This window comes from Tilletiopsis washingtonensis (assembly GCF_003144115.1).
Source record: "Tilletiopsis washingtonensis strain MCA 4186 unplaced genomic scaffold FA09scaffold_10, whole genome shotgun sequence".
Classification (NCBI taxonomy): Eukaryota; Fungi; Basidiomycota; class Exobasidiomycetes; order Entylomatales; genus Tilletiopsis; species Tilletiopsis washingtonensis.
Genome location: NW_020312007.1, coordinates 460,815 through 487,097, shown reverse-complemented (window position 1 = coordinate 487,097; position 26,283 = coordinate 460,815). Strand labels below are relative to the sequence as shown.

The following is a 26,283-nucleotide window of genomic DNA, read 5'->3' as shown; positions in this document are numbered from 1 at the left end:
GCCTCGCTCGCCGACGGCTGTTTGCGCCGCATCTGCTCTCCTGCGCCGCCTCACGGCGCGCCGCGGCGGTCCGCAAATGGCGGGCGCGGCCGGCGCAGGCAGCATCAGGGCGCAGAGAGAGAGGGGCAGAGCCGAGAAGCGCCTCGCAGTCGATTCTGCACCGCGTCGAGCTCTCTGCACGCTCGGCTCGCCCGGGCAACAACGCGGCGCGTCGAGGGCTCCTCCTTCTCGCTGTTCCTCTCACACATCCTCCTAGCTGGGCCCTCCCTGCGCGCGCGGCGTGCTCACCAACCCCTCACCTCTACCTCTGCGCGCCCGCTCACACGATGGCGGCAGACGGGTTGCCCACGCCCGAGAACCCGGGCCGCCTGGCCTCGGCGGCGGCCATTGCCAACCCCTTCCAGGCCGCCCTCAGCGCCGCCACGGCCGCACGCAAGGCCGCCGGCAAGCGCGCGCCCAAGCTCGTCGGCATCCTCGCCACGCCGAGCCCGCCGAGCGTCGCCTACGCCGAGTGGACGAAGAAGGCGTGCGAGGCCGTGGGCATCGAGTTTGAAATCTGGCGCACCTGGGACGAGGCGGCGCAGGACGAGCCCATGGACGGCCAGACGCCCAAGCCCGAGGGCAAGAGCGACGCGGCCGCCGAGCCCGCGGCCGCGGAGAAGCCAGACATGGAGCTGGAGGGCGACGTGGAGGACCTGATCATCGCGGCGAATGCCAGCGACGACGTGCACGGCATCATGGTGAGTGCAGGTGCCCGCACTGCCGCGCGTGGCCCGTCTCTCTGTGCTCACGCCGCGCTGTGCAGGTGTACTACCCCATCTTTGGCGGACGGCAAGACACGTACCTGCAGCAGATCGTCGACCCGCGCAAGGACGTCGAGGGCCTGCACTTCAGCTACTGTTGGAACATGTATCACAACGTGCGCTGGATCCTGCCGTCGCAGCTCGGCGGCGCGCCCGGCACCACGTCCGAGCCGCAGGCCGTCAACGCCTCGCCGTCCGAGCCGCGCCGGCAGTCGGTGAGCGGCGGCACCGACGAGGTCGTGCCGGCCGGCTTTGCCAAGTCGATCCTGCCCTGCACGCCGCTGGCTGTCGTCAAGTGCCTCGAGGCACTCGGCGTGTACGACCACAGCCTGCCCTACGGCGACCGGCTGTACGGCAAGACGATCACCATTGTCAACCGCAGCGAGGTAGTCGGCCGTCCGCTCGCGGCGCTGCTCAGCAACGACGGCGCCAAGGTGTACAGCGTCGACCTCGGCTCCGTGCAAGAATTCAACAAGCGTGCGCCGGACGATGGCCAGGCCGACGACGTGCACTCTGCCAACGGACGCACACGCTCGAGCGTCGTGCTTGCCGCCCGCAAGGCAAACTCGTCGCGCCGCCTGCGTCCGCACCACGTCGTGCGCCCCTGCTCGATGGACCTGCAGGGCTGCGTCGGTGCGTCCAACGTCATCATCAGCGGCGTGCCGTCGGCCAACTTCAAGATCCCCACCGACTGGGTGCCGCGCGGAGCCACAACGGTCAACTTCAGCAGCGAGAAGAACTTTGAGAAGGACGTGCGCACGCGTGCGGCCTGCCACCTGCCGGCCATTGGCAAGACCACCATTGCCATGCTGCAGCGCAACCTTCTGGTGAGTCGAGGTGCGCGTACCCGACACCTGTGCAGCCTTGCTGACGCGCCACGTGGACGCAGCGTCTCGTCGACTACCGCGAGCAGGGCGATGCTCAGGGGTTTGGCGCACCTTCGCAGCGCGGTGACGGACCCGACGGGCCGCGTGGTCCCGGCGGGCCCGGCGGCCCGAGCGGCGGCGCACCTCGTCCAGGACAAGGTGATGCGCCCGGACCGAACGGCTCGGACCCGCGAGGTGGTCAGCCGCCGCCGTCGCATGACGGCGGCAGCAACGGCCCAGACACCGGCAGTGCGGCCGGCGGGCAGGCGCCGACCGGATCGCGGCAGGCAGCCGCCTTTCTCGCACCGAGCAGCCAGCCGTCGTGGAAGACGAGCTCAGAGACATCGCTTGGACGCTCGCTCTCCTCGCGTGCAGATGACATGCAGATCGACCCGCCGTTCCAGACCGCCCTCGCTCGCGGGCGCGCCAGCACGCTGTCCATTCCGCGTCCCACCGCTTCGCGCGAGCGCTTCTCGGCGTCGACGCTGCACAGCCCAACGTACCCCGTCAGCCAGATGGGCAGCAGCTTCGGCTCGTCGTCCGCTGCCACGACGTCGAGCAGCCTCTGGGACTGGCGTCGCTCGCGCCGCGACAGCGTCGCCTCTGGCACCACGACGTACTCGTCGCTCGACTGCCCGTCGCCCACCACGGGCCCATCGCACTGCTCGCCGCTCCTCTTCGCGCCCGTGGGAGCCTCGCGACAGGCACCATCCGTTGCGCATTCGAGCCGCAGTGTCTCGAGCCACCACTACATGTCGAGTCCCGGCACGCCCATGAGCCCGCTCTTCATGGACGGCCTCTCCGTCGAGGATGCGCCGGGCGTGTCCAGCACTGCACATGCTGACGCCAGGGAACACGGGCCGTCCGTGCTCGAGCGCCCGGTCATCTCGCGCCGCGAAGTCGCCGGGCGGACCTACCGCAGCAGCACCTTCTCCTCTCCGGACTCGCACCCTCTGCTGCTCGAGCGCTCGCCGTACCAGACGCTGTCGGGCCTGGCTCCCCCTGCGGCCAGCGAGTCGGCCAGCGCGCGCCAGGCGCAGGAGGCAGCCGACCAGACGCAGTCCGATCCGGCCGCCGCTGCGCCCGTGGGCGACCGCTTTGCCTCGAGTCGGCGCCGCAGACGCCCGCCGTACAGCTACTCGTCGCTCATCGCACAGGCCATCGCCTCGTCGCCCGAGGGCCGCATGACGCTGCGCGAGATCTACACGTGGATCTCGACGTCGCTGCCGCATCTCTACTCGATGGAGGGCCCCGAGCACCAGGGCTGGCAGAACACTGTGCGCCACAACTTGAGCCTCAACAAGAGCTTCGTCAAGGTGGCGCGCACGGCGCAGGACATCTACGAGAGCTGCGCGTCGGGCAACCCGAGCCTGAGCCAGGCCGCCCGTGGCAAGGGAGGCTGGTGGACTCTCGATGTGCCTGTCGCACAGGCGCTGCTCGGTCCCAACTACAAGGGCGAGGAGGACGGCGACTCGGGCAACGAGGACACGGCGGCCACGACCGGCCCTGGCGGACGTCCGCCGCGCCGTCGCCGCACCAGCAGCTTTGCACCCGTGGCCGGCTCGATCGATGCGGCGGAAGAGGCCCGTCCCAAGACTGGCGATGGTCCTTCGGTGCTGGCCCGCGTGCCGGACAGCCCTCCGGCCGCCTCGCGCACCGCAGGTCCTGCATCTGCCGCCGGCGTGCCCTCGGTGCTGCAGCGCCCTCGCACACAGTCGATGGAGGTGCAGGACGTGGCAGAGCACCTGGCGCTCATGCAGCACCAGCAACAGCAGCAGCTGCAGCTGCAGCAGCAGCAGCAGGCGGCCGCCCGGCCGCTCACTGCCCACTCCAGCATGCGCAGCAGCTTGCCGGGCGCTCCGCTCGCAGCGATGTCCGCGGCACAGCATGTGGGACGTGCTCGTGGCATGACGACGAGCGTCGTCGACGAGCAGCGTGCCGGTCTGCCTCGCCACCTGCGTCTCAACCACGCCGCTGCGCCGTCGCACGCCGCGCCGATGCCGAGTGTGCCGCCGCACTCGCCGCTGTACGGCCACTTTGCCGCGCAGCAGCAGGCGGGCAGCATGCAGCTGGCCAGTCCGAGCAAGCGCAAGCACGTGCTGGAGCGCGACGACATGGAGCGCTACGAGCGCAGCCCGCTGGCCAGCCGCAGCGACCTGCCTGCCGACGAGGAGATGCAGCCGCAGCAGCTGTCAAGCAAGCACTCGGTGCTGCAGCAGCCGAGAAGCGCCGCCCGCGAGGAGACGCCGCTTGCGTCGCGCGAGCCGGTGCGCAGCAGCGGCATGTCGATTCGCGACCTCCTCAACAGCTGATTGGGACGTACGTCTCGACTGCATCCCCTGATGGGGAGCAGCTGTTGCACCTAGAAAGTATTCAATGTCACTAGACTTACTCGGACTTTGCAGCACGTGTCAGAGTGGTGCAGGCGAATCTGAATGACGGTCGGGAGCGAGGTCGAGCCTGTGTCGTCGGCCCTCACGTGCTCGGCCTTGGCGACGTCCCGTGCGTCAGTGGCAGGTCAGGGCAGCGACGTGAGGACCAGCAGCTGACGAGGCACGGCGGCAGCGGCGCTGGGCCGCGGCTGACAGCAGAGCGTCTCCGGCCGTCGCAGAGGCAGCGCTCTCCGCCGCTAGCAGCAGGCGTGTGCTGAGGCCGAGGGAGCAGCGTACCCTTAGCGCGGCGGGAGCAGAAAGAAGCACGGATCGTCGTGCAGCGCGCAGCGCCGTGCAGCGTCGGCGCCGGCAGCAGCCGGAACAGCCGCAGCAGAGGCACCGAGGCACCGAGGGAGGGCTCGAGCGCGTCGGGAGCTTTTTCTTCCATGCAGCGCGCCGCAGCGGGCGGGATGGGAGCGGCACGCGGGCTGCCCGAGGGCCGGCGATGAAGTGGCGGCTGTCGCGGTGGCGGGCGAACGCTCTCTTTCTGCAGCTGCTGCTGATGCTGTTGCGGGATGCTGCGGCAGCAGAGCAGCGAGGGCAGCGCGAGATGCGCACCCTCTCCAAGCCGACGGGCGGCTTGCAGCTCCGCCCGCGCATGGGTGCGCGTGCGTGGCGCTGAGACCCGGCGCCGCGTCTTATTCTTATTCTTATTTCGGCGCTGCGCAGAAGTTCCGGCAGGACGCCCCTGCACGGCAGGACGTCAAGGGAGAAGAGGGCGCTGCTGGCCTGCCTTTGCGAGCACGCTCAGGCCCTATGGTGGGCGTGTCGTCTCTCCTCTGCCGCTGCACCTGGTGCTCCTGCCGTGCCTCCTACCGCCCTGCACCTGCGGCACGGTGCGGGGAAGGCGCAGGCGGCCCATCCCTGCTCTCACCGCCCTGGCACAGGCACCCGACATCAGCACTTGATGCGCCTCGGCAGGCACCTCATCAGCAGCGCACAGCCGTTGCGATCGAACGAGACGCGCATTGCTGTGGTGCGATGGTGCCTGTGCGGCGGCGCGAGAGTGCTTGCCTGCCTGTTGTTGATGCAGCAAACAGAGCGAGCGAGAGGGGAGCAAGCATGCGAGCGGAGTGCTGCGCGGTGGCTGCTCCCGTCTCAGGGCCGCAGGCGACACACGGGCAGCCTGCGACACGGGCCCGGCACCCGCTGCAGCACAGCTAGTGTGCCCCTGCCCTGACTATGAGCTGGAGGCACTGGCAGCGCCGCATCACATCTCGCTCGGCCATCACGGGAGCAGGCAGAGAGGGAGAATCAGAGACGGGTGGGCTCCTCGGCCGGCGCGGCACAGGCGCGGCCTTAGCAGCTCCGACACGCTCCCGCACTTGCTGCTGCCGCCGCACCTCTGCTGGGACCTGAACAGCGCCGTCGACGACGACAGATAGCGCTGCCGTCAGTGACAGCGGCGCTTTCTCTCCTCCCAACACCTCCTCGTGTGCGCTCACAACCCCGTCGCTTGCCGCACATCCCGCGACCGCCCAGCCGCGGCGCACCATGATCATGCAGACGTCCTCCAGTCCGCCGGGACGCAGCAGCCTGCTCGGCGGGCTCAAGCGCCGCACCTCGCGCCGCACGCCCGAGCTCGACCAGTCGCCCTTCTCCTCGTCGTACGCCGCGCGGCCGCGCGATCCCAACGAGGAGGTCAAGAAGGAGCGCCGCAAGTCGGCCATGATTCTCGTCGTCGAGGAGCCGGCGCCGCCGAAGCCGGCGCCGGGCAGCGCCATGGATCTGGCAGAGCAGCACCAGCGCCTGCAAGAGTTCCTCAACGCCAGAGAGCCAACGACGACGGCGGCGGCGGCGGCGACGCGGGAGCCCAACGTGCGCAAGCAGTCTGACCCCCTGCCGCCGTCGCGGCCAAGCAAGGCGGACCGGCGCCTCTCGCTGCCCGTGCCTCGCCCGCCGCGCGGCACGCTCAACTCGCCCGAGAAGCTCGCCTATCTCGACTGGCGCCTCGAGGGCGTGCGTGTCGAGCAGGAGACGGGCGAGAAGGCACCCTCGCTCTCCGACGTCACCGCCAGCTTCACGGGCCGCCAGCTTCACCAGCCGACTGCGGCGCCGGGCACCTCGCCGACGCAGCAGCACCTGCTGGCGCCCGTGCAGCATCAGCATCAGCATCAGCAGCAGCCGCGCCTCGGCGACAGCACGCGGCCGCGCCCTACGCACAGTGCAAAGCCGTCGGTCGACGCAGCCATGCTTGCGGAGTGGAGCATCGAGGAGCTGGCGCTCGACCGGCCGCGCGAGCGCAAGATCAACTTCCTCGCCGCACCACGCCCCGCGACGGCCGACCAGCCTGAGCGGCCACGCTCGCGCCTCAGCGCAGCCATGGGCACGGGCATCCAGCGCAGCGGCTCCTATCTGCAGGCGGGCATGCCAGGCATGCAGCGCAGCAACTCGGCCGTGCAGCGCGCCAGTCCCGAGATGCTGCGCTCCAACACGCCCGCCTTTGGCTACTCGAGGCTCACGCCCGAGCCGGAGGAGGACGATGACGACGACGACTATCACTACCGCCCGCGCGACGTGCGGCGCCACAGTGCCATGCCCCTGTCTGCTCCGCGTGCCGACGAGTCGCTCCTCAGCAGTCCGCCGCGGCCGGTGTCCCGCCTCGGCAAGCCCAGCCCGACCAAGAGTGGCAGCCGGCCGTTCTTCGACGCCAGACGCTGGTCGCGCATCGCCCTCAACGCCATCGGCGGCTTTGCGCCGCAGTACGCCGACAACGACTAGGCTTTCGCTCGGCTCGCGCTCGCCTCAGCGCGTTCTTGTCCCACCACTTATGGACCAGCTTCCCCTTCGCACCGCGCATCACCTTCACGACGCCCACTCTTGCCTCGCTTTGCGCAATCGAGCCCGCGCTGAAGGACTTTCTATACCTTGCGGCAATGACATGACGACAGTACCTGTATGGACGAGCCCCTCACTGGGCGAGAAGGAAGAGAAGCAGCGACGCAACGAAGCTTGCGAGCCAGACACGCTGGGGAGAGGGCAGCTTGACGCTGCTGCTCGACGCCGAGACGCTCGGGCCAGACGAGGTGGACGCTTGTGAGCCGGAATGCAGCTGACTCAGGACGTGTGAGCGAAGGCAAGTATGTGCAGGTCCAGCCTGAACTGACGGAGAAGTCGGAGAAGTACAGCGACATATTGCCCTGTGCGGCAAAGTCGGGCGTGGAGCCGCCGAAGAAGGAGGACTGTGGCACCGCCGCAGTCAGCGCCCGGCGGCAGGGCTTCAGAGCAGGCCACTTACAAAGAAGACCTAGCGACGAGCGTCGGCAGCACATCAGCTTCATTCAGGCGCCGGCTCGACGACGACGACACACGCACCTTGTCGACCCACTGCGCCGAGCCACTCGGCGTGACGGCGCCCGCAGCAGTATCGCTACTGCCGCCGCCCTTGCCAGTGCGTGTCGTGGGCACAGTGCCGCTGCGCAGCAGCAGGCCCTCTTCGTTGACCACGAGCTTATCGTCGGCCCAGAGCGCAATGCGGCCGTTCGCAATGGTCGGATCGCTGTTGAGCTGGACGAGCAGGGTGATGGTAAGTGAGCTGCAAGCACGAAGAAGCGTCAGCGCAGCCAGTCTCTGCCGCCACTCCGACTGGTGCCTGCTCACGAGCCCGGCACCAGAGAAAAGGAGCCGCGGCCGATCGAGGTGCCATATGCGTCGTTGCAGACCATGGTGGAGCGTGGGGCACAAGGGTCATAGGCGCCCGACTTGGCAGTCGGAAAGTAAGCGTACACTGCGGGCGAGGGTCAGCAGCGTTGCTTTGCAAGGTGGAGCCTCGCCGCAATTGCACCTTCTCCAGCGCCACCCTCCCGCCACATGAGCCGAGCGCTCCAGCAGCTCTCGCCGACGCCGTTGCGGGCGCCGCCGCTGCAAGCATCGGTGTTTGCGTCCCATGAGCCCGACGCATCCTGCGTGCCGACGGAGCTGTAGAGGCCCGGCAGCTTGCCGCCCTTTACGAAGGCAAAGTCACTGGGCACGGTGATGGTGTAGCGCAGCAGATGTGCCGCGCGACTGGCATCACCGCCGCCTACTGCGACGCTGGACGTGGAGTTGGGCGCTAGTGCGAAGGGCTGCGGATAGAAAGAGGTGCCACCGATGGGTGCGTTGGACGCTGCCGCTGCGCGCCTGCGCGAGCTGGAGTGGGCAGCAGAGGGCACGTAGGAGCCGTCGGGATAGGAGACCTTGAGCGCCGTCGTCATTGCTCCGCCATCGGCGCTCGGCATCGAGACAAAGTCGAGGTTCTGCGCACCCACCAGCACCCTTCCGCTGTAGAGATTCAGCGACGAGGCCAGCCAGCTGCTCGTGAAGCTCGCCGAGTCGGAGAGCGTGGCGGCGTCCTGCGAATAGGCTTTGCGCCGCAAGGGTGCGGGAGCAGAGGTGGGAAAGGTCCACGTCCATGGTGTCGGGTCGAGCGCATATGCCGAGATGACTGCATCGAGGCTTGATGCCGTCTCGTTCTGCACGGCCAGCGCAACGCCACTGCTGGCCCCGCCGACGGACGCCGAGAAGTTCAGGCTGCGCGCCGCCAGCGCCGCCGAGCTGCTGGCCGCGAGATCAAGCAGCGGCGGCTGAGCAGGCTCGAAGAGGTCGCTGCTGCGCGCATGGCTGTGCTGCGCATGCGCGTAGCTGCTGCGCGGCTGCGAGGAGAGCAGGGGCCGAGAGTGGATGAGCGGCAGGAATGCGAGGAGCAGCAGTGCGAGCATGGGGCACTGGCCGCGAGGGTGAGGTGGGTCACGACGATGGAGGCGCCGGCTGCGCATGCTCCATTGCGACGCTGCTGCCCACGCGCGGCGCACGCGAGGTTGGGTTGGCAGCTAGGCAGGCCCAACGGATGCCAGGATGCGATGGACGCCGGGCCGTTGAGGACAGCATGGGCGGTGAGCGGAGGCAGGGCGGCGCCGCGCGCGGCGGCGGCAGCGGTGGCACGACAACCCGCGCGCGTCTCTCGTGCGGCTTGCTGCGCGGCGCGAGTGTTGGTTGGCCGATGATCTACACGCTGAACTGCCTCCACCCAGCCGCTCGCCCGTGCCTGCGCCGTCCACACTACGCCATCCACCATCCTCACGCAAGCATGCAAGACGCCTCCTTCGACAGCCTTGTCGGCGACGACGACTCGCTGCGCGACCTCATGCCGTCCGCACAGCAGCTCGACGTCTCGCCCGGCCTCCTGCGCCACACGCCGCGCGCCGGCCCCAGCCGCCTGCGCCCAATCTACGTCTCGCCCGACAAGGAGCGCACGCTCGGCTTGGACGACACGCTGCAGCAGCAGGAGAACATGCCGCCCGGCACGCCTTCACTGCCGGCACACCGCCGCCCTGCGACGCATCTGCGGCCGCCTGCATCGCCGGCGCTGGCGGCGCTCATGCGCCTCAAGGACCTCACCAGCAGCCGCGCCGAGTCGCGCAAGCTGGCCGTCGCCAGCGCAGCCGCCGCAGCGCGGCCGGCAGACGAGATGAGCATGCTCTTCGATGCTTCGCTGCAGCTGGGCCCAGCCTCGCCCTCGTCGCCGCTCAAGCGCACCCTCGGCAGCGCATCGAGCCGCGCCGCAAACGGCGTGCGCGGCAGCAGGAGACAGCCGCGCGCCTCGATGTTCCGCACCAAGGCGGACCAGGTGGTGGATCTGAGTCTGCTTGGCGAGGAGGAATTAGAGCGACTGGCGTGGGAGGACATGGGAGAGAGCGAGCCGCCAGCGCAAGAGCAGCAGGAGAAGAAGCCTGTTGCGAGCCAGCAGGCGCAGCTGGGAGGCAGCGAGCCCAGTCCGGCGCGGACAGAGGCCAAGCAGCGCAAGGGCCGCGCCTTGAGGAAGCGGAGGAGCACAATCGTCCCGACCGAGCTGGCCGCCTCTGCTCCTGCCTCTCCGGCGCCTGTGGCAACAGCGGCCGTCGACTCGCCTCGTCGCTCGACGCGGAACACGCCTGTGCCGCCCAGCCCGCAGCCGGACGCCGCGCCCTCTGAGCCATTTCTGACGCAAGCTGCGCCGAAGCTAGGTTCTCCGTCGAAGCTGCCGCGGCGGGCCGTACGCACCACTACGCTTGGTACAGCAACGAAGCACGCCGAGGAGCCCGCAGAAGCTGTCGCGCCTCGTCGAGCGCCGGCAGAAGCGAAGCCCGCGGCGCCGGTCGTCGCCGCCGCAAAGTCTGCACTCCCGGCCGCCCGCATCAGTCATCTACTGCGCAAGCGCGAGCAGCAACGTGCTCAGCAGGCCAGCACGGTGATGGAGGCGCAGATGCCAAACGAGCTGCAGTCGCGGCCCGAGACGGAGAGCGGAACAGAGACTGCGGCTCCAGCTGATGTGCCACAAGTCGCCGAGCTGATTGAGGAGCAAGCTGTCGTCGTCACACAGCAAGAAGCCGAGCCAGACGCGCCGTCTCAGCCTTCACGGCCCGCCACGCCTGAACTGCTCCAGGCCAGCAGCACCTCGCTCACCGAGCCGCCGCGTGACGTGACGCCGCGTCGGCGCACACGCTCCTCGATGAGAGACGCGACGCCCGCAAGCTCCTTTGATGCTGCTCCGAGCGTCGCTGCACCTGCGGACCAGGACGACGCTCCTGGCCCGTCTCTTGCCTCTCGACCGTCGTCTCACGACCTCGAGCTGAGCCCACCGGCGCGTCCAGTGCGTGCGCGCGCCTCCCGACCGTGCGCCTCGGGCATCACCATCCCACGATCGCCCTTTGCACGCTCCCGCCGCGAGAGCGCCGTGCGCTCGGCCGCAGCTCGCGCGCTGGCGACAGCGCGGAGCAGTGCAGTCACGTCGCGCAAGGACGCTCGTGCCAGCTTGGCCAGCTCAGGCGCGGCAACAAGCACCGCTCAAGACGCCATCGTGGGCGTGCCGCAAGGCTTCCGCCTCTCGTCGACAGGCATGCTTGTCGCCGTCCCGCGTGCGCAAGCTTTCGCGCGCCAGACCCGCCATCAGCAGGCCGCACGAGCGCGTGCTGAGGAGGCGGCGGCGTCTGAGCGCGAGCGGACGGCGGGCCGCATCATTCCGCGTGCCAACCCGGTCCCGGCCTGGATGCAGCAGCGCAAGGCACAGCTGGCGCTGGAGGAGGAGGCGCGCCTCGAAGCAGAGCGAGCTCGCGTGCGCGCGGAAGAACTCGGCAAAGGCGCTGCATCGCTGCGCGCCTCGGCTAGGCGAGTCGAAGCGCCGGCACCAGCTGGGCGCAAGAGCCGAGGTGCCTTCGTCTCGAGCGTCGACGCACGCCTGCGCGAGCGCGCCGCCTGGGAGCTCAAGCGCGCCGGACACGAGAAGGTGCTCGAGGCGGAGCGAGAGCAGGCACGCAGCGAGCGCATGCAGCGCGAGGAGCTGCAGTATCGCGAGGCCCGCGCACGCGCCGTGCCCAAGGCCAACCCTGTGCCTGCCAGCATCTACGGACACAGCACCATGGCGACCAAGACGCGACGTGCTTAGTTACTCACCTGACTCCGCTGTACACCAGCCCCCACCCATACCCCACGCAAAGCACACAGCCTGCACACTGAGGATGACTTTGTGATTGGCCCGGGCCCGCTACCGCGCCGTCTTGCGCGTGAGGAGAATCGCCGATGCAACGGCCGCGCCGAGCACGAAGCCGCCGATGCCGCCGAGCCAGGGCGTGCAGTAGCCGGCGACGGGGCAGCGGCCGGTGATGCGCTTGCGCACGTCCTCGGCGCGCGGCACCATGTGCTTGATGCCGCGCACGCGTCTGGCCGAGGGCACGGTGCCCTTCTCCCAGCCCGCGAGAATGGCGCGCATGTCGGCCTCGGTCATGTTGGCCAGCTCGTCGAAGCTCCACGTCTCGCACACGTCGATCATCCACGCCATGCGCCGCGCGCCGACCTTCTGCTCCGGCGCCTGCTTGCGCAGCAGCGCACGCAGCACGCCGACGCGCTCGATGGCCTCGCCCAGGTTCTCGGGAATGGCGCGCTCGATGATGCGGCGAGTCTGCGCCGCGATGCGCGGGCCCTTGCCGCCCGTCGAGACGAGCACCTGCAGCGGGCCGCGGCGGATGAGGCTGCCAAAGTAGAAGTCACACTCCGGCGGCACGTCGGCGACGTTGACGGGAATGCGGCGTGCGCGGCACATCTGGCAGATGCGCCGCGACAGGTCGGCATCATCGATGGCCGTGAGCACCATGTCGAAGCCTGCGAGGTCGCTGTCGCCCTCAAATAGCCGGTCCTCGTATGCATCCACGACCTTCTGCTCGAAGATGCGGAACTTCATCTCGCTGCACAGACCGGAGCGCGGCGCGAGCACAGTGAGGTGCGCATCGGCGTCCTTGACGTTGACGAGGCGGCCTGGGCGCACGCACGCGTGAGCATGCCCGGCCGTGAAGGAATGCGCGCAGCGGGACCCGGCACCTCTTCGCCCGCGTCTGCTCTCAAGGGCGCACTCACCGGCAGCGACAGGACCTCCACCGACGAGCAGCACACGCTTGCCCTTGAGCTGCCAGGCGAGCAGCAGGCCGCCGCCCTTGCAGATGGGCTGGTACTTGCCGTTGTCGGCGCGCGAGCCGTTCTCTGCCATCGTGCCGGCTTATCGATCACGCTCAGGTGGAGGGCCAGAGGGCCAAGGGCGCGGCGAGATGGAGTCGCGGCGATGGGTGAAGATTGAAAGACGTCTGCGCGGAAGGATCGGGCTGGGCAGAAGGCAGACGAGAGGGACAGGCAGAAGCGGAGGTGAGGGTCGGGAAGAGAGGTCGCGCGACAAGTCGAGTGCTGACAGACGCCCGCGGCGCGCGCCGCAGCGCCGGCGCGGCGAGATAATCTCCGTGTCGCGCGGCCGGCGGAGCTCGCCGTTCCGCCAGCCACGAGCCATCATCATGAGCCTCCGCTCCAGGGACACCATCGCTCCAGGGACCAGCAAACGAGAGCAAAAGTAGACATTGCACGCGGCACAGGCATTCTCGCCGCCTCAGCTGGCATACGGAATGCCGTTCTGCTTCTCCTGGAAGTAGTCGTAGAAGACCGACTTGCCCGAGCCCTGCGTGCGGCCGCGCGCGCGTCAGCGACATGCTGCAGCACCTCCGCCAGCCCACGGCCAGCAACCCACTCACCTTGGTCTTCTCGATGAGCTCCATGGCAAACTGTGCCGCCTGTCGCTCGTTGAGGCCCAGCGCAAAGCGCTCGCGCATGCGCTGGATCGCCTGCGTCGGGTTGCCCTTGCTGCAGCGGGCGCACACCGGGCACGTCAGCATCCGTTCCCCCTCGGGCAGCGCAGCGCGGGCACCACTCACTAGCAGCCCAGATCCGCGCCGGCCATCAGCACACACATGTCGATGATCGGCTCGGCGTAGGCGCGCACGGCGAGGAAGCCGCGCACGAGCATCGAGCAGAACGTCTTGAAGCCGTCCTCGCCCATGAGCGTGATGTACTCGACGGAGAGCTTGAACGGCGCTGCGGTGGGGAAAGCGCGGGTCAGCTCGGCGTACGTGCGCGGCACAACACGCCATCTGCGCCGCCTCTACTCACGCTCAAACTGCATGCCGCCCGGGCCCGAGTCGAGCAGGAAGCCGTAGTCGATGTGGATGATGTGGCCGTCGCCGTCGATCATGATGTTGCCATTGTGCCGGTCCTTGACGTTGAGCAGGTGGCACGCCAGGCTGTACGCGGCCATCGACGAGATGAAGTTCTGGCGCGCCTTTTGGAAGGCAATCGAGTCGCGGTTGCCGTAGCGCTGCACGAAGAACGTGCTGAGGTCGTTGACCTGCGCGCGGCCCATCTCGTCGCGACTCGTCGCGTTGGGCACGACGTCGATGACGCCCATGCCCGGGCCGGTGGCCGTGACGCGGTACGGATTGAGGTAGAGGTCGAGGCCGGCGCTGGCAAAGATGTTCTTGAGCTGCGCGATGCACTGCAGCGCCAGCACGTCCTGCCGGCAGTCGTCGCCGACCTTGAAGATGGCCATCTGCCACACGTCGACGCCCGTCGTCTTGCCGCCCGTGACGTCGGCGGCCGAGTCGGCGCCCGGCGCCACCTCGTCGCTGTCGCGCGCGTCGGCGACGTCGCGGTGCACCTTGAACGTCAGCATGAAGGGCGCCTTGGCGTGCGACTGCAGCGGGCGGCCGCTCTTGCGCGCAATGTCGACGACCTTGCCGTCGGGATTCGACGGCAGGTACACGCCGGCGTCGACGTCGATCTTGCCGACCTCCTCGTCGATCTTGGCCTTCTTCTCCGCCTTGCTCTTCTTGATGAACGGCTTGAGCTTGCCCGAGATGCCCGTGACCTCGTTGAAGAAGCCAAACTCGCGCTCGTAGAACTTGCGCGCCTCGCCGGACAGCGCGGCGACGATGAGGTCGACCATGCGGTCGAGCGTCGGCTTCATCGGGTCCGGCACCTCGCCCTCGTCGTCCTTGTGCGAGTTGGCCTTCATGTTCCAGATGATCTGGTGGCAGAAGAGCTGCGAGATCTTCGACGTCTGGAAGATGAACTGCTCCACGTAGCCGTACTCGTCGTCGCGCAGCGCCTGCACAATCTGCGGCACGTAGAAGAACGTGAGGGACACCGGATGGTGCTCGAGGGCGCGCATGGCGTACTGCAGCAGCATCGGGCTGTTGCCGTACTTGGGCTGGAAGAGATTCACCAGCTCCACCGGCGTCACGGCCGCCCAGTAGAGCAGCCACTTGAGGTCCGTGCCCTCCTTGGTCGCCAGCTGCAGGTGCTCGGCCACGAGCAGGCCGAGTGCGTCGCCGCTGGCGACGGCCTTGTGCGGCTGCGCGCGCACCAGGCGGCCCACCTCCTTCTCGACGGTCGCCGAGTGGAAGCGGCCGACCATCTGCACGGCGACGTGCGGGTTGACGCGCCACGCCGTGCGGATCGTCTGCTGCCAGCGCGCATCGGTCATGCTGCCCGAGAGCTGGCCCGTAAAGTCGGCGTCGCGCTTGCCCTCGCCCGTCGGGTTGTTCCACACGGTGAAGCGGCTCAGCTCGTCTTCCACGAGCAGCTGCAGCAGCGCGCGCTGCTCCTCGAACGAGCGCGCGGCGCCCGCCACGGAGAGGCCGCCGGGGAAGCGCACGCCCTCGAGCGACGGCGGGAAGGAGGTGATGACAAAGACGGAGCGCTGCTTGTCGGCTGCGAGCGTGGCGAGCAGCTCGCGCATGAGCGACATCTCGGCGGCGACCTGCAGCCGGCTGCTGCCGAATGTCCACTGCGCCGGCACGGCGAACCAGGCGAACGCGATCTTGTACAGCGCGCTGCGCAGCTGGAACTCGACGAGGCCGTCGAGGCGGCTGCGCTGGATGACTCGGAAGCCGAACGTGAGCAGCGCAAAGCGCACCTCGCGCGAGAGCGCGTGTGTGCTCATCAGCGGCGTGGCCTGGGCGGAGCGCTGCAGCATGCGCACGATGGCCAGCACCATGGCGCCGTCGCGGTAGCGGAACGCCTGGAAGCGGCTCGAGATGAGGCGCAGCAGCGTCAGGTGCGGCGAGAAGAGCTTTGTAGCGCGCTCGCGCTCGCGCATCACCTCCTTGCGGTCAAAGGCGCTCATCTCCGTTTTCTTGAGTAGCGGGTGTCCGCCGGTCAGGGCGGGCGAGAAGAGGCCGCGGCGAGCCTTGATCGTCGAGGCCCAGCCGATCGAGAGCTCGACCATGATCTTCGTCTCGGCCTCGGGCCGCTCGCCGATGACCCACGTCCACACGTGGCTGGCGGCGTTGATGGCCGCAGGCGTGAAGACGCGGATCGGGATGGCGACGATGTAGTGCAGCAGGTCAAAGTCGGCCGTCGGCAGCGCCACAGCAAGCGCGGCGGAGCGGTAGAGCAGGCGGCGCAGCTCTGCAAACGGCAGCGGCTTGCCGCCCTCGGCGAGCTGCACGGCAACGGCATTCAGCTGGCGCTTGCACTCGGCCACGCTCTCCTGCGAGAAGTTGTTGACAGGGTCCTGCTGCAGCTCCAGCACGCCCTTCGTGAGCGCGAGGTGGATGCCCGTGACCTCGCCCATGTACGTGCTCTTCGACGCCAGCTCGTCGACGAAGCTGCTCGTCGCGTCGGCGCGCCAGCCACCGAGCGCCGGCAGGAATGCGTCCTGCGGGCCCGACGTGGGCATCGCGCGTGCAAAGTCAAGCGCGACCGACTTGCCGAGCTCCGAGTGGCCGGGCAGGGTGTGGTCGTCGAAGCTGCTGAGGTAGTTGTGCAGGATGCCCTGCAGCTCGACGGGCGCACGCGCCAGCAGTTCGCCGAGGAAGTCGCGCGCACGCTTGAGGAACTCCCTGAGAATCTCACCGCGCTGGCTGTACGATGCCGAGAGGTCGAACTCGAGATCGGCGCGCTCGGAGCGGAAGTGGTACTGCGGCGAGTATTCGTCGAGGTACTCGCCCTCGCAGCCCTGGCGCAGCAGCGTGAGGATCTCGAGCAGCGCCACCACCACCTCCTTGTTGCACAGCAGGCTCGGGTACGACGGCACGAGACGGTCCAGGAAGCGGCGCGACACCTGGCGCACCTTCTCCACGCGGTGGCAGCTGCCCAGCAGCAGGGCGCGCACCTCGTGGCTGACCATCGGGTCGACACTGTGGCTCGCGACCTGCGTCGAGAGGTCGCGGATGAACGAGGCAATGACGGCCTCCGAGATGGCCTCCATCGGGCCCGCCAGGCTGCTCTCGTTGAGGCCGGCGTTGACGAAGTACCAGAGGATCGTCGAGGGACGGCCCATGGCGCTGCGCGTGCACTCGAGGCAGTAGATTGTGTTGAGGAACGTGATGCGCGGGAAGGGTAGGCTGCGCACCTCGCTCGCATGGCTGGGAATGAGCGCCGCGAGGTTCTTGCGCTGCACATCGAGCGCAGACGCCGTGTAGTCGCGCTTGAGGACGGAGTTGAACTCCAGGTCCGACTCGATGTAGTTGTGCGCACTCTCGGGCACGAGGGCGGGCGTCTTGAGGCTGATTTCGCCGAGCGCCTGCTGGATCGTGGCGGGCGCAGCGCTGACAGTGAGGCCCGCCAGGCTGCCGCGGCGCGCCGTCGTCGAGGCGCCGGTGGCGCGCACGTGCGCCGGCTGGGCGATGTCGAAGATGACGGAGAGGAACCAGAGGTTGCGGAAGTGCGAGACCATCTCGGGCGTCGAGTTCTGCTGGGGGTTGATGTCGTCGTGCTGCAGCACGGCGGCAATGGCGGGCAGCAGGCTGGCCAGGTCTGCCGTGAGCTCGCTGGCCTCCTCCTTGGATGCCTTGCCGCTCGCGAGACTCGTCTGCAGCTGCATGCCCTTCTCGGCGTACAGCTCGAGCAGCTCGAGCAGGAACATCTCCTTGCGGCCCGGCTGGCGCTGCTCCTCGGCCTCGGGGTCGTCGCTGCGACTGCCCATGTCCGGCGCCGTCTCGCGCAGCTGGCCGAGACCCTGAGCAAGGCGCACCTGCGCAGCCTGCACCGACGACGTGCCGCGGCGGTTGGCGCCGCCCGTGAGGGCGCTGCGGCTGACCTGGCTAAAGGCGCGCATCACATCAACATACGCCTGGTCCGGGCCGGCGAGGGCCAGTGGCACGAGGTTGGTGAGAATGGCGGCTTCAATGCCCTCGTCTGCCGTGCGCAGACGCTGCAGCAGCATGCTGATTGTCAGTGCCGTGACCTCGGGCTTGGCCACCTCGAGCGCCAGGCGGCTGACGATGGTGATTGTCGACGCGCTGATGAGGCGCTTCTGGCTGTCTGTGCGCGCCGGCGAGATCGTCATGGCGCCGCCGCCCGTGCTAAAGTCGCGCCCAGTCACTGCACGGCTGACGCCGCTGCGGATCGACATGCCGCTGCTGGCCATGGCGCCCGGCGCGAGGCCGCCGGCTGAGCTGTCCTTGCCGAGGTAGTTGAGCAGCGTGTACATCGTGCTCACGACGAGATCGTCGTTGCGCGAGGCCGTGACGCAGATGGCGATCGCCTTGGCAGCGCTGGCCAGCACAGGGCTGATCGACGAGCTGGCGCCGTCACCGTGCGTGCTCTCGTCCAGCTCGAACATGGCCAGCGGGCTGGTGACGAAGCGCCGCAGCTGCGTCGTCATGGGCAGCGCAAGCGCGGGAAAGTTGCGCACAAGTACAGAGACGCTCTGCAGCGCTGCGCTCTGCACCAGGGGCTCAAAGACCAGCGCCGCCTCGGAGAGGAGCGAGCGGATGCGCACGAGCGTGTGCGAGTCGACGCCCGAGTCGCCGATGCGGCTCGCAGCAATGGAGACGAGAGCACCGAGTTTGAGACTCTCGGAGAGAATCTCAAGCGCGTACACGTCGATGAAGAGCTCGCCACGCTTGGCGCCCTCGGACTCGATGAAGCGCTGCAGATCGTGGTAGACGCGGCTGGCGAAGCGCGAGGCGGCCAGCAGGCCCTTCTCCACAGAGACGGACGCCGCGCCAGACTCGTCCTCCGAACCGAAGGCCGCGGTGCGCTTAGTGGTGCCGATCAGCGGCAGCACGGAGAGCAGCGTCGAGGCAATGCCGTTGCTCTCGTCCTCGCCGTTCTGCGCGGGCGCAGCCGCAGCCGAGTTGGCGTCGCGCGGGTCCTTGACGGCGTAGCGCATCAGCGACGTCCACGCCTTGGCGGTGACGTCTGCCGAGGCGGCCTGCTCGCTCGTGTCGAGGTCGAAGCGCTCGGCCTTGGCGATGCGTGCCGGGTCGATGCGGTCAAGGTCGAGCGCGCGCTTCTGGTAGTCGGCAAAGCTGGCGATCGGCGGGCTGGCGTGCGCGGCGAGTGCCTGAGCCATGACGGAGCCGAGCGACTCGACGGCGCCGCAGAGGACAAAGTGGCCGGAGAGCGGACGGCCCGTGCGGCGGTAGTGTGAGAGCAGCGCGGTGCGGTAGTCCTCGCGTTCGAGATCCTCGTCGCTCTGCGGGAAGGCGCCGGTGTCGACCAGCTCGCCGTCTTCGGCGTCCTCCTCCTCCTCGTCGCCGGAGAAGAAGGTGTCGACGGAGCCGGTGCTGCGCGCATCGTCGTCGTCGTCGTCGTCCTTAGGGCGCACCGTGGGCTGCTTGGGCTTGCGGCGCGTGGCGCGGTCGGCCTGTGCGCGCGCGGCCGCCTGCTCGGGGAGCACGAGGAGCGCGTCGTTGAGGCGCTTGGTGCTGTAGCTCGCGCTGGTGATGGGCTCGAGCGAGACGGCGAGGCGCGCAAACTCGGCCAGGCTCCAGTGAAAGGCGACACCAGAAAGGGCGCGGTAGAAGCCGTGGAACGCCGGTGCCAGGCGCGTTGCGATGACATCTGGGGATGGGTGAGCACTGGCACAGGCTGCAGGAGCGGCACGCGCGACTCACACGCCGGGCTCGTGGCGGCGCTGAGGCCGAGCGCCAGCTTCTCGGCCAGCACGAGGACGCCGTCGAGGCAGCGCTGGCGGTGCTGCGGCGCGTTGTGGGCGATGCGCAGCAGGCTCGAGGTGAGGGCAAAGGCGAGCTGGTCGGGCAGCGGCCAGTCGACGAGGTTCATGCCCTCCTCGATGTCGAGCGCCGTGAGCTCGCGCGCGGCCTGCACGACCTCGTCGAGCACGGGGCGCAGGTGACGGTCGTTGGCCTCGTCGACGGTGTGCGTCGTGCTGAGCGAGGCCGAGGAGATGGACGAGGCGAAGAGCGCCAGGCTGATCTGCGTGCGCGCCGCCGAGGCGGTCTGGTGACGGATACGTCAGGGGCCGTGGAGGCTGGCTCAGGCTGCTGCACAGCACACGCACCAGGTGCTGGGCGCCGCTCTTGTTGCGGCTGCTCGAGGCGCCGGTGATGAGGCCGTTTGCCTCGGCCGGCTCGAGCTTGCCCGCGGCGGCATGGTCGGCGAGGTTGAGGGCCAGCTCATTGAGGATGAGCTGGTGCGTGGGAAAGTCGAGGCTGCGGACGAGTGAGCGGTGCGCAGCGGGCGCTGTGGGCGGCAGACTGACCTGTCCATGGCTGGACGGGATGCGACTGTGGTGGTGGTGAGTCTGAGACGACTTCGGTCGTCGTCGTCGTTGCTTTTGGCGCCGGTGCGGGAAGGATGCACGGCCGCTCCGCCATTTTGCCGCGTACGCTAGACGAGGCAGGCCAGCACTCACACTGTGTGGAGTGCGGGGCGCGTGAAGGTGGCCGCGCGCCAGCAGCCGCACAGGCACGGCAGGCAGGCAGCGGTGACGTGAAAGCATCTGCTGCTCCCAGCAGCGGCAGGCGCACAGCGCCGGTGCATGAGGCCGGTGACGTGCCGCCGCCCCGCACTCGCCGAGCCTGCACCTGTCCGGCGTCGACGAGGGCTGCCCTGATGGTGCTGCTCTCCCACGAGAGCGAGCACGAGCTGCGACTGGTGCTCCATCTGCGTGCACAGACGGCAGCGCCGACGAGCGAGTCGCTTGCGTGTGCTGCGGCGGGCGCACGGCAAGGCGATGGCCGGGCGCGGCGCGGCTGCCGCAGATGCCGGGCGATCAGGATGGCCTAGACAGGCAGAGGTGCAGCCGCTGCGCGCGGCGCCGCGCGCCGAGCAGAGGCAGGCCGGCCGCAAGGGCGCCGCGGCGCGCCGCCGTCGCGGGGCCATCCGCCTCGATGCGGCTCCGCGAGCCGTCGTCGGTCGCCTGCCGCGCTGACTGCGGTCGCTGTCGCTGCGAAGTGTCACGCGCCTGCACCTCGATCTCCACTACGACTCCATCCTCACCCGCGCCCTCGCCGCTTCCACGCACACATTCCCGCCCAACACACCGCGGCCTCACCACACGGACCCGGCGCATGCTCGCTGCCGCCTGCCGCGCCTCGTCGTCGCAGCAGCAGCAGTAGGCGCCTCGCCGGGCAGGAGCGTGTGTGGGGCACACCGCGCCAGCCATGTCGCTCCCGTCGGCGCCGCCGCCGGCGCCCGGCAGCAGCAGCGGCAGCAGCGGCGGCGGCGCCGGTGGTCTCGGCGCACCGCCCGCCGGCGCCTCGTCGATGTTCTCCCTCTCCGAATCGCGCTTCCTCGCCGACTCGCTCGCCTCGCTCGCGCCCTCGCTCTCGCCGCCCGCCGCAGGCAGCAGCAGCAGCAGTGGCGGCGCCAGCTTCTTTGCGCCGCCGCTCGGCATCGGCAGCCAGCAGGTGGACCACTTTGATCCCTTCACGCTCAACGCGCCCTCCTTCTCCGGCGCACCGCCTTCCTTCCACCCACATCCACACGCCCCTCCGCCGCCGCCGCACGCGCACTCGCACTCGCGCAGCACGAGCGACCTCGGCGTGCCGGGCGGACACTGGTCGCAGTCGCCGCACATGCTCGCCGAGCCCACGCCGCCGCAGCCGCCGCGACGCGCCAGTATCTTTGAGCACTCGTGGCTCGCGCCCTCCAATGGCGCCGGCAGCGGCGGCGGTGCGCAGGCGATGCAGACCGACGAGGCGGGCATGCCCGCCGGCGCGGGTGCGGGTGCCAGCGGCGGCGGCGCATATGGTCGCTCGCGCGCCTGGCAGCATGCTCAGCTCGAGGCGCTGCAGCGCGAGCGCGAGCGCTACTTGGCGCACGCAGCAGGCGCCAGTGGCAGCGGCAGCATGGCGCCGCCCGCTCATCCGCCATCACAGCCGCAGCCGCAGCATCCCGGCTACATGGCCCATGCGCCCACGCCGCCGCATCCGCCCGGCCCGCACGGCAGCGCCTATGCCGCCGCGCTGGCGCGCTACGGTCCCGCTTCCGCACAGGCGGGCGCCGCCGGGCCATCGCGTTTCTTCGCTGGGCACCTCGTTCCGGGCCCAGCATCGACGCTGTCGAACAGCTCGAACGGCAGTATAGGGCCGAGTGCGCCGAATGACTTGGGCATCCTTGGCCTCGCCTTTCCCTCTTCTCACTCATTCCCTGCGCCGCCCGACGCTGCAGGCAACGCGCAGCAGCACGGCATCGGCGCCTCTGCCTCGTCCTCGCAGCCCGCAGCTGCCGAGGCGAGGGAACGGCCGAGCTCGAGCGAGGGCACGGCATCGAAGAAGCGCGCCAAGAGCTCAAATCGCGCCGGCATCTCTGCCTCGGCCTCTGCGGGCAACCTCATTGCCAGCAGCAGCGGCAGTACCAGCGCCGGCGCCAGCGCCGGCACGCTGCAGCCGCCGCGGACGAGTGCCTCGCCTACCCCTGCACCGCCGGCGCCGATGCCGCCCGCCGTCTCGCTCGACCTCGACTCTGCGTTGCGCGTGCTGCCCAGCACGCTCCACGGCGCCTTCGTCTCTTCCCATCTCACACGCCTGCAGCCGCATCTCGAGCCCTTGCGGGCCGCACGGCGAGCCGAGCGGGCGGCGCGCGTCGCGGCGGGAGACACGGGCGAGGAGAAAAAGAAGGAGAAGCAGCCGCACGTGCTGCTGACCGAGGCCGAGAAGAAGAAGAACCACATTGCCAGCGAGCAGAAGCGCAGAGCCAACATCCGTAAGGGCTACGAGAGTCTCTGCGCCCTAGTGCCAGGCCTGCAGGGGGAGGAAGAGGAGGAAGAGGAGGAGAACAAAGGCGGCACAGGAGGAAGGAGCGAGGCCGTCGTGCTGCATCATTGTGAGTCCTCGGGCAGCGCGGTGTGTAGAAAGAGTGGACGCGCTGACGGTCTTGTTCGTGTGCCTAAACAGCGGTAGAGCATCTGCGCCACGCCCTCTCGGAACATCGTGCGCTCGTGCTGCGTCTAGACGAGGCGCGCATCAGGCTGGCGCGCAAGCATGGCGTGCACATCGACGCAGCCAAACGCAAGGCTGAGGCGGATGAGGCGAGCGCATCCGGCGCGCCGAAGAAGGAGGACGCCGATGGCGTGCAGGAGATGCAGACGGGCGCGTAAGCAGCCGCGTGTGCCCATCGATGTCCACGCCGCCGGCAGTGCCTTCGCCGCACGACCCTGCGCTCGATCTTGACACTGCACGCAATAGCCCTCCCGCCCTGCTCCCCCCCCCCCCCCCCCCCCCCCCCCCCCCCCCCCCCCCTTCTCCGCTGCTCGCTCGCTCTGGCCCCTCCCCCTCCTCGTCGAGACGGGGGCTCGAAGGACCTCATACCCAAGCTCTCAAGCCGCATGCCAACTCGCATTCTTCCTCGCACCCACCTGCACGCTTGCCTTCTCCTCTCCTCACTCTGTCGCGTTCGTGGCTGTGCCTCTGTCATGTTACCCTCGCCTCATCCCATCAAGGTGCTGCAATGCGACTTGCATCGCATGTACACCTGGCGCCGTGGGTCAGGACAAAACTTCGATTTCGTGTGACGGACCTTTCGGGATGAGTCGAACGTGACGACGGGAAGGGGAATGCGGCTCATGTGTGTGGGAGTTTGTGTGAAGGGTAAGCAGCGTTGTGGTCGTGCGTGTATGATGATATGCCTCGTGCTGGGATGTCGATGAGTGTGATCGTGCCGTAAGGTAGGGGGAGGGGGGTAGAAGGGGAAAGGGAATGCGGGCGCGACGCTGTGCTTGATCGCACACAGGAGGCCCTTGTAGGGCCAGTTCGGCAGCTGGGTCTGGCAGCTGCTGTCAGTCACACGACGTCGGCACGGCCGCGCCGTGCGTGTCCTCGAAGCCGAGCGCAGCAAAGTCAAGCTCGGCGATGGGAGTCTTCATGGACCCGGTGGTCTCGCAGGCGGTGATGCCTTGCGGCTCGACGAGCCAGTTGCGCACCTCGGCGCCGGCGAAGAAGAGGTGGAGGCGCCACTTGCCCGGCTCGTCGTGCTCCTCGGTCTCATTGTGCTGCAGCAGTGCACAGAGACGCCAGTCTCCACTTGCGTCGCCGCCCAAGAGCCGAACATGCTTCTCGTCGACTTCTGCCTTCTCCTCGCTCGTGGGCTCGACGAGTCTGAGTGCATCGAGCAGCGCTACAATGCGCCCGCCACATGCCGCACGCACCGCCGATGCAAGCCAGAGCTGCGAGAGTGGCGCATGGGCCGACAGAGTGCCGTCGGGCGCTGAGGCACACGCGCCAACGACGGAGAGTTCGTCGAGCACGCGCGAGACGATCTCGTCGGGTGCCAGCACCAGCGTTGTGCGTCTGCTGGAGGAGGCGGAAGAGTCGGCTGCATCGTCGTGCGTGAAAGCCGGCAGCGCACGCTGGAAGACGAGGGCGTGCGGCTGGTCCCCTGACTCCGTCGGCGAGGCTGAGAGCGCGGCGGGCGCCGAGATGGACTTGTGCGCCGCCGGCAGCGATGGCGATGGAGGAGAGGTGGACACGAGCGTCTGGCTCGTGCTGCGCGCCGGCTGCGGCGAGGAGAGCCAGGGCAGATGGCTGGGCTGTCGACTGCGCGGCGAGCGTCGCGAGGACTCTTCCTGCTCGTCTTCGACCTCGCTCTCTTCCTCCTCCGTCTCTTCGCCGCCAAAGACGGTCGGCACGTCGCTCTCATCGCCCGACGCCGAGGCTGCAGCAGAGCGCGCCAGACTGCCGCCGAAGCGATCCAGACGCTCCTTTGCGCGGCGCCGGCGAGCCGAGGCGCCGTGAGCCTTGCGCCGAAAGACGGCGGTGGAGGTGCAGAAGCGGGCGTCGGCGTCGACGCCGTCGTTGCCGCCTTGCCAGAGCTCGCCGAGCCCGGAGAGCTCGACGTCGTAGCCATACTTGGCCGCGACGGAGGTGCAGTATGTGGCGAACTCCTTGCGCGTCCACCTGAGAGACAGTTGTCAGCAATTGGCCCGGGCATGCGCACGGCCGACATGGCACACTCACTCGAACTGGTGGTCGTCGTGGCGGAAGCGGCGACTCGTGCGTCCCGTTGGGTCTTCGAAGCCGTGCATCTTGCCCAGCGCGTCGAAGTGCCGGTTGAAGTCGTAATTGGGCGTCGTGACGAGCAGAAGCTTCGGTGCATAGCGGCCCAGCACGACGGGCGCGAAGTGCTGCAGCGTCTGCTCATCGAGGTGCTCGATGAGCTCCGACGCCACGATGCAGTCATGCTCGGCCAGACGGCTGTCGTACGCCGCCAGCGTGCCGTGGAAGAGCTGGACGTCGAGCGAGAGCCAGCGCGGCGTCGCGGCGAAGTGTGCGGAGCCAAGCGCACGCTCGGCGGCCTGCAGCGAGGGCCGATCGATGTCGAGGCCGCTCAGGCGCTGCAGTGCGATGTGCGGTGCCGCAAAGGCCAGCTCCTCGGCCTCGAGGCGCGGCTCGGCGGCTCCCTCGCCGCACGCCTGCTGGATGCGGCTGAAGCGCGGCAGCGGAAAGGCATCGAGCTGCAGCGCGGCGTTGCTGAGGTGCGAGAGCAGCCGGCCCTCGGCACAGCCAATGTCGAGCACGGAAGAGATGCTGGCTTGGCGCAGCTGCGAGAGGAGGAAAGCCTGGCGCTGCAGGTAGAGCGGCGGCTCGAAGGTGACGCTGCGCGGCGGCGAGGCGTGCGTCATGGCGCCAGCAGACGGCGGAGAGGAAGGTGAGAGGGCCGTCGACAGCGACGAGGATGGCGAGCTGAGGGAAGAAGGCTGCCGGGAGAAGAAGAAGGCGAGCCAGCAGCGGTGGCCGCGCGAAGAAGCGAAGAGGCGCCGACTGCGCTGCCCGTCGTGGGGCCGTTGGGGCGTGGCACCGGCGCACCAAGCGCGCACGCCGCTACCCTCGATGTGCTGCGGCGTTTAGGCGGTGCTTGCTGTGCCTGACGGTGTGCCGGGGCCGGGTGAAGTGTGATGTGATGTGGCGGTGCCGGCGAGGTGCCCTGCCTCTAAGCGCCCTCGCTGCGGAGACAGGAGCGCCCAAGCACGTTCTGCGATGTGCACGGTGATGCGAGCTGCCCCGTGCACTCTTACTGCAGCGCCCAAACAGCTTGCAGCCCCAGCGGCGAACAGGCGACAAGAGGGAGCACCACCGTGAGGGGCCGGCTATCTGATCGGCCCGGCCTAGGAGGCGTGCCTGATCCTCGTCGCTGCACGCACGCGCGGTGACGGCCTGCGAGCTGCGGGGCAGCGGCGGCGCGAGGCCGAGGTGCAGCCGCAGCGCAGAGCAGCCAAGCTGCGGGCTGCTGCTACAGTCGCAGAGCGTCTTGCTCCTGCTGCGGTCGGGCCGACTCGATCGACGGGCCTTCCGAAGGCGGCCTGTGCACGCCGCGGCGGGTGGCGGGCGCGAAGAAGCGGCTCGAGCGGGCCACGCGGCGGGCCACGCGCGAACAAGAGAGGGTGCGCCCTGCAGCTGCCGAGCTCGCGCGAAGGCGGCGGACCTGTGACGGGAGGACGCTCAAAAGTGTGCTCGGGCCGCAGCAAGAGAGAGGAGGGTGATGGTACGAAGTGCGACGGCCGACGATGCTCGCCTCAGGCGGGAAGGAAGCTTCCAGCTCGCCCGCTCGGCACCGGCTCCCCCACGCGCGCCGTCGCACCACGAACAAGCAGCCGGCGGGCGGCGACCGTCCCCACGACAACTCGGCACCGGCGCCACCCCCGCACAGCAAGACACATGCAGA

The 26,283-nt window shown here is 69.0% G+C and overlaps 10 protein-coding genes across 10 annotated transcripts; 6 read left to right on the top strand and 4 right to left on the bottom strand.

Annotated features, from left to right (window-relative positions):
* Positions 1 to 91: 91 nt before the first annotated feature.
* Positions 92 to 4,203, top strand: FA09DRAFT_346014 (hypothetical protein). The gene is made up of 3 exons (XM_025744725.1): positions 92 to 740; positions 806 to 1,630; positions 1,693 to 4,203. The coding sequence occupies exons 1-3, from the start codon at positions 327 to 329 to the stop codon at positions 3,979 to 3,981; spliced, it is 3,528 nt and encodes a 1,175-aa protein (XP_025598536.1). The 5' UTR covers positions 92 to 326; the 3' UTR covers positions 3,982 to 4,203.
* Positions 4,204 to 4,772: 569 nt separating this feature from the next.
* On the top strand, positions 4,773 to 5,430 carry FA09DRAFT_23218 (hypothetical protein). Its single transcript, XM_025739603.1, has one exon. It carries the CDS (start codon positions 4,858 to 4,860, stop codon positions 5,263 to 5,265), a length of 408 nt encoding a protein of 135 aa, XP_025598535.1. The 5' UTR covers positions 4,773 to 4,857; the 3' UTR covers positions 5,266 to 5,430.
* Positions 5,431 to 5,595: 165 nt separating this feature from the next.
* FA09DRAFT_338677 (hypothetical protein) lies at positions 5,596 to 6,822 on the top strand (the record flags this gene model as incomplete). The annotated part of the gene is made up of 1 exon (XM_025744133.1): positions 5,596 to 6,822. The coding sequence occupies one exon, from the start codon at positions 5,596 to 5,598 to the stop codon at positions 6,820 to 6,822; it is 1,227 nt and encodes a 408-aa protein (XP_025598534.1).
* Positions 6,823 to 6,955: 133 nt separating this feature from the next.
* FA09DRAFT_329863 (hypothetical protein) lies at positions 6,956 to 8,975 on the bottom strand. Its single transcript, XM_025742365.1, has 6 exons — positions 7,886 to 8,975; positions 7,702 to 7,828; positions 7,417 to 7,636; positions 7,340 to 7,348; positions 7,209 to 7,283; positions 6,956 to 7,153 (listed from the first exon to the last, which is right to left on the bottom strand). The coding sequence occupies exons 1-6, from the start codon at positions 8,796 to 8,798 to the stop codon at positions 7,013 to 7,015; spliced, it is 1,485 nt and encodes a 494-aa protein (XP_025598533.1). The 5' UTR covers positions 8,799 to 8,975; the 3' UTR covers positions 6,956 to 7,012.
* A 166-nt stretch (positions 8,976 to 9,141) lies between these two features.
* On the top strand, positions 9,142 to 11,573 carry FA09DRAFT_329862 (hypothetical protein). Its single transcript, XM_025742364.1, has one exon. It carries the CDS (start codon positions 9,167 to 9,169, stop codon positions 11,498 to 11,500), a length of 2,334 nt encoding a protein of 777 aa, XP_025598532.1. The 5' UTR covers positions 9,142 to 9,166; the 3' UTR covers positions 11,501 to 11,573.
* FA09DRAFT_329861 (siroheme synthase) lies at positions 11,568 to 12,770 on the bottom strand. Its single transcript, XM_025742363.1, has 2 exons — positions 12,466 to 12,770; positions 11,568 to 12,366 (listed from the first exon to the last, which is right to left on the bottom strand). Exons 1-2 carry the CDS (start codon positions 12,593 to 12,595, stop codon positions 11,600 to 11,602), a joined length of 897 nt encoding a protein of 298 aa, XP_025598531.1. The 5' UTR covers positions 12,596 to 12,770; the 3' UTR covers positions 11,568 to 11,599.
* A 165-nt stretch (positions 12,771 to 12,935) lies between these two features.
* FA09DRAFT_329860 (hypothetical protein) lies at positions 12,936 to 20,041 on the bottom strand. Its single transcript, XM_025742362.1, has 6 exons — positions 19,883 to 20,041; positions 19,682 to 19,832; positions 19,275 to 19,620; positions 13,540 to 19,221; positions 13,152 to 13,464; positions 12,936 to 13,044 (listed from the first exon to the last, which is right to left on the bottom strand). Exons 1-5 carry the CDS (start codon positions 19,888 to 19,890, stop codon positions 13,304 to 13,306), a joined length of 6,348 nt encoding a protein of 2,115 aa, XP_025598530.1. The 5' UTR covers positions 19,891 to 20,041; the 3' UTR covers positions 12,936 to 13,044; positions 13,152 to 13,303.
* A 563-nt stretch (positions 20,042 to 20,604) lies between these two features.
* FA09DRAFT_329859 (hypothetical protein) lies at positions 20,605 to 22,834 on the top strand. The gene is made up of 2 exons (XM_025742361.1): positions 20,605 to 22,449; positions 22,521 to 22,834. The coding sequence occupies exons 1-2, from the start codon at positions 20,787 to 20,789 to the stop codon at positions 22,721 to 22,723; spliced, it is 1,866 nt and encodes a 621-aa protein (XP_025598529.1). The 5' UTR covers positions 20,605 to 20,786; the 3' UTR covers positions 22,724 to 22,834.
* FA09DRAFT_23127 (hypothetical protein) lies at positions 22,635 to 23,380 on the top strand. The gene has a single exon (XM_025739595.1). The coding sequence runs from the start codon at positions 22,744 to 22,746 to the stop codon at positions 23,152 to 23,154; it is 411 nt and encodes a 136-aa protein (XP_025598528.1). The 5' UTR covers positions 22,635 to 22,743; the 3' UTR covers positions 23,155 to 23,380.
* On the bottom strand, positions 23,278 to 25,547 carry FA09DRAFT_23098 (hypothetical protein). Its single transcript, XM_025739592.1, has 2 exons — positions 24,579 to 25,547; positions 23,278 to 24,518 (listed from the first exon to the last, which is right to left on the bottom strand). The coding sequence occupies exons 1-2, from the start codon at positions 25,241 to 25,243 to the stop codon at positions 23,402 to 23,404; spliced, it is 1,782 nt and encodes a 593-aa protein (XP_025598527.1). The 5' UTR covers positions 25,244 to 25,547; the 3' UTR covers positions 23,278 to 23,401.
* Between the last annotated feature and the right edge of the window lie 736 nt (positions 25,548 to 26,283).